Below are 6,225 nucleotides of genomic sequence, written 5' to 3' on the forward strand. Positions count from 1 at the left end.
AGCCTGAGCAGAGAATTCCTTCTCATTGTTAAAACTCATCGATGGTAGGATCGTTTATTTTTTCTAAGTCTTCAGAGATGTTTGTTAACTCACTAAGTTCTACCCTCGGTTTACTCAGAGTATTTTTCGACTTAGCCAACGAGTATTCATAGTAAGTTATCTCATCTAAAGAGCGGTTGATTCAAAATTTCAAATCATTCCTATTATATACGAAGTTCTTCACTTTAGCCCTAAAATCATTATCATGTTGACAAATAGATAAAAGACACGTTGAGGAAGAACCTTTTGCATTTCCAGTTGATATCTTATTTTGGTTCCTTGATGATTTGATTCCTTCACACAGGTAGACGTTGACAGCTTCTACTGCATCCTTCTTGGTAATACCTCTTGTTACATGAGCCATGGAACCGAGTTTTCTTAAGAAGATAAGAGTATATAGTCAATCCTTAATAAGAAAAATGAACTTCTCTAACATGGTCTGTGAACCAAATTATAATACAAAAACTTTGAATAACTTTTAATTATACCAATTGTGGTTACTCGTTCTCACGGGTTTTATCATAGTTTATCACATAAGATTGAAACATCTTTTTATCTTAAATAAACAGGGTTTAGAGCACAAGAGACAGTTAAACAATACTTAAGGACCATTTATTGGTGATAGAACACATATATGTATTCTAGATATTGGAGCTAGCTCGACAAGATCATTCACACTAACAGTTCTATGATATTATTATGAGATGAATTACACAATAATAATAAATCACATAAAGTAGTCATAAAGTAGTTAAGAAGAATCTTGACTCGAAATTCTTGATATGCTTACGACAGTCTAATTAGATACGCGACAACGTCTCAAAGATAGAAAGGTGATATAACTTGAGAAATAGGTGGTTCAGCCTTCACTTACCTTTTGTTGAAGAAGTTCTCAAAAGCTTCGGTTGATCTTGGCCTTCAAACGCTAGAACGTAATGATGATTGTCGTGATGCCCATTTCTCAACTACATTTTCTATCCTAATCCGAGACTTAACTAACTGTAAACTAGAAATGATCAAGATATAATTTTTACAACTAAATTTGACAACAAGCTTGAGATAGGAACACTTGTGAGTTCGACCGAGCAATGCTCTAACATATCCAATACCTTAGATCGCCAGTTATCACATAATTATATTCCTAAATAATTAAACAACCTAAGATCAAGACTAAAATAACTTGTCTAGAGCAACAATTTCTCCAATAGGAAATGGAAGCAAACTATCGAATATCTACTGAATTTAGTTATAATTACTACCATCTTCGCCATATCACACAACCCCATCAGATGACCATTAGTCAATAATAAGTGATTGATTAAATTCAGGGGCGGAGCCAAGGGTTGACTAACCCTGGCTCTAGCCCCCCTTAAAAAAAAATAAACAACTTTAACTTTATTAAGTATTTCATAATTAGTCCACCAAAATATTCACATTTTTGCAAAAATATTTTAGTCCCCCTTATTTTCAAGCTCTGGCTTCGCCACTGATTAAATCACAAGCCAATCATAGAACACATATGTATATATATAGTTCACTAGATATTCGACTGCCACTTCTACATGTATTCAAGGCTAAGAGATCGAAAAAACTTGCCTCAACCTTGCAGTAACATATCCTTATATACTTATCCAGAATGACTTTCACTATTCAAGCCCTAAGGAACACAAACAAGAGAATTCTATGATAAACAATAAGAACTTAGCTTGATTATACCATGAGGATCAAAGTAAATTCAAACAAATACTACCGCTCGATGACTACTTGTTAACTCTTTCATTTTCTCCCAAATTAAATGTATTGATATGATATACTAAGCACGACGTATTTCCTCCAATAAATATTACAATTCTTATACGACAAGGAACTAGGAGGAAGAGGTTTTTCTAATAATAACTTGGGATAATGCTAATTGAAATACTAAATTGCACCAAGGGTCTCATTCGCACCTAAAACTGATAATTGTTTTTTGGATATTATAGGTTATCATCTTCATCAATAATTTTGCTTGTAGGAACATGCCCTGTTATGTCTGTCAATTAAGGTAATACACATGATCTACATAGGGTTACCCTTATATAGTACTACTAATTAAAAGTAATCAAACAAGATCTTTTAGTACATTTGGATTGAGGACATGGAGAATTACGTGAGTTGTTGATTATGATTTTCTTCCTTGATTTTGTTAGGGTAAACACATACACAGATTGTGCATATATTTACGTGGTATTATTCATCATCTTCTTCGTCATGGCGTTCTTGGTGTTCTTCATATAAACAAAAAATATAAAACAAAAGAAATACCGAAAATCTCCATTGAATTGAAAAACTACATGCACAGTTTTTTAGTGAATAATTTCAATCTAAACACTTAATATAAACCATTAACAAATAACATATGCATTGAGTTTCTTTTTTTCAATGTGGCTCAATCATCAAAAAAGCGTTTAAAAAGGAGTCACCCAATGCTTTAATTTCACACCCTACTGAGATATTCTTAGATTAAGCAACCAAAAAAATTAGAAGGTTAGATTAGGCGATTTTTTTTTCTTTCTCTACGAGTAACCTTTGGTTGGTCAAAAAATACGTTTTCGGGATTTCAACGATGAATAACAAATTCCTAATTTGGAGTATTGTTTATACGAGGGAAGAAATATATGTGAGGAGGAGACGCATGTGGGTTGGAAATAAATTTGAAAATTATGTCTAATTAAAGATATATTAACTTATTGATTTGTAATTTTCGTGACTAATAGCCAAAGATGAATCCATATTAGACGATTACGTTGATACGTCAGATCAAAACCCCTAATAATTAAAATACAAATCTCATGTAATTGTAATATCATGAAATCAAATGTACTGCACAAGGGACAAAACTCTCGAATTTTGAGAACCGGGAAAAGTCAATTTAGGAGAAGGATTTGTCAACATTCAAGATTTATACTCATTGGTAGGTTTCTCGGTATGGATCGAGGAATTGTTAAAAGTCACATTCTAACTTTTAACCTAACTTCCCCGTGGTAAATAATTGTTGAGCGGAAATCTCTTCAAGGCGGATAAAAAATAAAGTTTAATATAATAATTGAATATTTCGAAATAGGTTTGGAATGAAAATATGTTGAACATGGACAAATCACTCGGTCAATGTCAGGTATAAAAATTTAAAATTTAATTTCACCCCACTTTCTTTCTTTCTCTTTCCTCCTATTGTGATTACTAGTAACATGTAATTTTTTTCTCTTTTAATGGACCGGGAACTTAACTATGGCTTTGTGGCTACTAGTAACATGTAACTTTTTCCTCTTATAAGGCCGGCTCCATGCACAATGGCATGTACTAGATGGCCAAGCAAATTAGCCACGCCACTATGGAAAAAAAAGATCCAGCGATAGAGATGCTATTGAACGATCATGTCTATAACGCCAACGAGCTCGATGGAAACTCTATCTCCAACGACGCTTCCTCTGTTCCGTATAAATATGTGATTTTCGAACTTGATTTTTTACACCAAAATATTCACACAATTTTTTCTCTCTTTCTCAGTCTTTTTTTCAGTCTCAAAATTTTTCAAATGGCAATACCGAATCTGGCTAAGTGGTATATTTACCACTTCGCCAGTTATGTTTGCCACTTTGCCATGCCCATAGTGGGTGCAAAAGTGGCAAACTAGGCAATAAACCTGGTGTAACCGGCATATCCATTCTTAAATGGCATTCGGGTCTCTCATCTGGGTGCAAGAAAGCCGTTCCAATTGAAATGGTTGTGCTGCGTGTTGAGCAAAATAAGCAATGGCCGTGTTAAGAAAAATAAGCCATGGACGTTCAATTGGATTTAGAGATGCAGCCACGCAAGTGTCAGGTATGTAGTGATTATACATTTTTTTTTCTTCATTTCAACGTTGAGAACCCAACACGCATAGATACAAAACATACCCGACTCAATGAACTGAAAGAGATTAAAACACTGTTATGTTAAGCTACAACCAAATAAGAACTTCTGCACGAACATGTCGGTACTCTGAAGAAATCCGTCAATGAAAAAACAGATTACAGTCTTTAGCAGTAAATACAGATTGTGTCTGTTCATTGGTGATTATTCTACCATGGCATCTACTTCGGCCACTTCCATTGATGATGCTGGCTTGGAGGACGTGGACTTCTTTCGGTCCTTGCCTACAAACCAAAAAAAGGAAAAGGAGTTGATCTTCGAGAACATAATATACTATAACTAAAATGAAACAAACTGAACATGTTTAAGTACAATGGAATATTCAAGATAACTATAAATTGATAACAAGAACTGGGTACAAGACTAGGGTAGCAAATACCTTTGCCCTTGAGCATTTTAACTTGGACCTTTGCACTCTTCTTCATATGAAACTTTGACAAAGTCTTGGAAGCTTTATCTTTGGATGGCCCTAAGTACCAATTGTAAATAAAAATCAGATGTTCATATAGGAACAATCAACGATAGAAGTGAAGAAGCTTCAATCTCGATACACAATGCACAAATAGATTTCTGTTTAAAACAACTCTTCACAATGCAGTCAATAACCTGAATAGCTAAGCAATTTGTGGTAGTTACTTAAAAAAACATTACATGTTTGGAAGAAGCAGATGAAAGAACATAGCTGAGGCCATATGTTAATTATTTAGCATGCATAAAAAGTGCTAACTCAACAGTACTGAGATGAAAGCTTCACAGAACCGCTAACCTTTGATATTAAATATATCCTCTCTGTTTACAGTTTTGATTAGTGAAGAGTGAAGACTCGCCTACAGAAAATGTTGTAAACAAAAAAAAAAATAGAAGCCAACTAATTGGACAGTCATTTCAAATGACAGGAGTAATTGCTCGTGATATATTCAAGCAATGTACATACACATAAAGGTGCTTGTTGAAACCTCTAGTAGCAAAAAGGAACTTCGACCAGTTGACATACATACTTACACTAGCACAAATATGATTACCCCAAAATTTCAGTAACCAAACCATTCCTCCTGCGTCACCTTATCATGAGCTATTTGTTACTCGACTCCAAAGATACTCACTGATTTTTTTTTCTTATTCCCTTCAGATTTACCAAAAAAAAGCAATAATAATAATATGAGACGAATCCTCTAGGAACTCATCATATAGTGACAACAACTCTAAAGAGTGGGTATATGAATTGAGAGCTTTCCAGACCTTTCATTTTTACACTATGTTTTGGCTTAAAGCTCTTCCACTAGAAATATAAACATTACTTTACAGAAACTATGAATCGTATTAGAAAACCATCCATTCCTTTTTGTCCCAAAGACCAGTGTTCAAAATTATCTATCCCTACACCATCCCATATTCTAACACTTGCAGAAGGTATCAAACCTCAGTCTATAAGATTCCCACATGAACCCAACTAAGAGCAACTTCAAACACAACTAGGTACCATACAAAAACAACAATCGAATTCTTATCAGATAATCAACAAATGATCTAATTCTAACAAACGCGGCCAAAGAATTTGACTGTAACGTAAAATCAAAACTACACAAAAGAAAAGGTCTAAGGATATAAATTCGTACCTTCAGCAACCGCCATCTCAACATCTTCCATGGTGATTAAACCCTTTGCCAGGGCTTCCTTTTGGTCCTACAAATGTACAAACAATAGTAAATTAAAACCAACTCTATCCAAAGAGAAGAACTTACTTCTATAGCAGAAAGAGAGAGAGAGAGAGAGAGAGGCGGAGAAAACAAACCCTGCGCCATTTCTTAAAAAGCTTTCGCTTGCGTTTACCAGAGATAGGAACAAACTGAGGTTTTTCCGTTAGTTTTCCAGTTAATGGATGTCCGAAAAGCTCTCTCTTACGTTCAGCAGTTTGTGCTCTTCTCTTCTTCTGAATTACATTGAATTTTGTCATCTCTCTCTTCGCTCGGACTGCAAAACCCTAAACTTTAAGTTTCAGAGTCGAAAGGAGTTTTGACCTAAAGTCTCAGGATTTTATGGACAGGCATCTTCTGTTCTGTGTGGATCTTCAACGTGGCTGATCAGTTAGGTCCAACTAATCAACCTGGCCGTGATAAAATTTTGTTCTTCAAACCCAAGCCCATTTAAAGGAAAGTTGCATCATGACGAGTATGAGCTAGGGGTGTGCAACGGACGGACGGAGGCGGATTAGGGATCACCCGCGTCCAATCTGTC

The 6,225-nt window shown here is 34.9% G+C and overlaps 1 protein-coding gene across 1 annotated transcript; it reads right to left on the reverse strand.

Moving 5' to 3' along the window:
* Positions 1–3,839: 3,839 nt before the first annotated feature.
* LOC113297604 lies at positions 3,840–6,008 on the reverse strand. The gene is made up of 4 exons (XM_026546132.1): positions 5,783–6,008; positions 5,607–5,673; positions 4,370–4,459; positions 3,840–4,214 (listed from the first exon to the last, which is right to left on the reverse strand). The coding sequence occupies exons 1-4, from the start codon at positions 5,942–5,944 to the stop codon at positions 4,135–4,137; spliced, it is 399 nt and encodes a 132-aa protein (XP_026401917.1). The 5' UTR covers positions 5,945–6,008; the 3' UTR covers positions 3,840–4,134.
* Between the last annotated feature and the right edge of the window lie 217 nt (positions 6,009–6,225).

Source organism: Papaver somniferum, chromosome 7 (assembly GCF_003573695.1).
Source record: "Papaver somniferum cultivar HN1 chromosome 7, ASM357369v1, whole genome shotgun sequence".
Taxonomy (NCBI): Eukaryota; Viridiplantae; Streptophyta; class Magnoliopsida; order Ranunculales; family Papaveraceae; genus Papaver; species Papaver somniferum.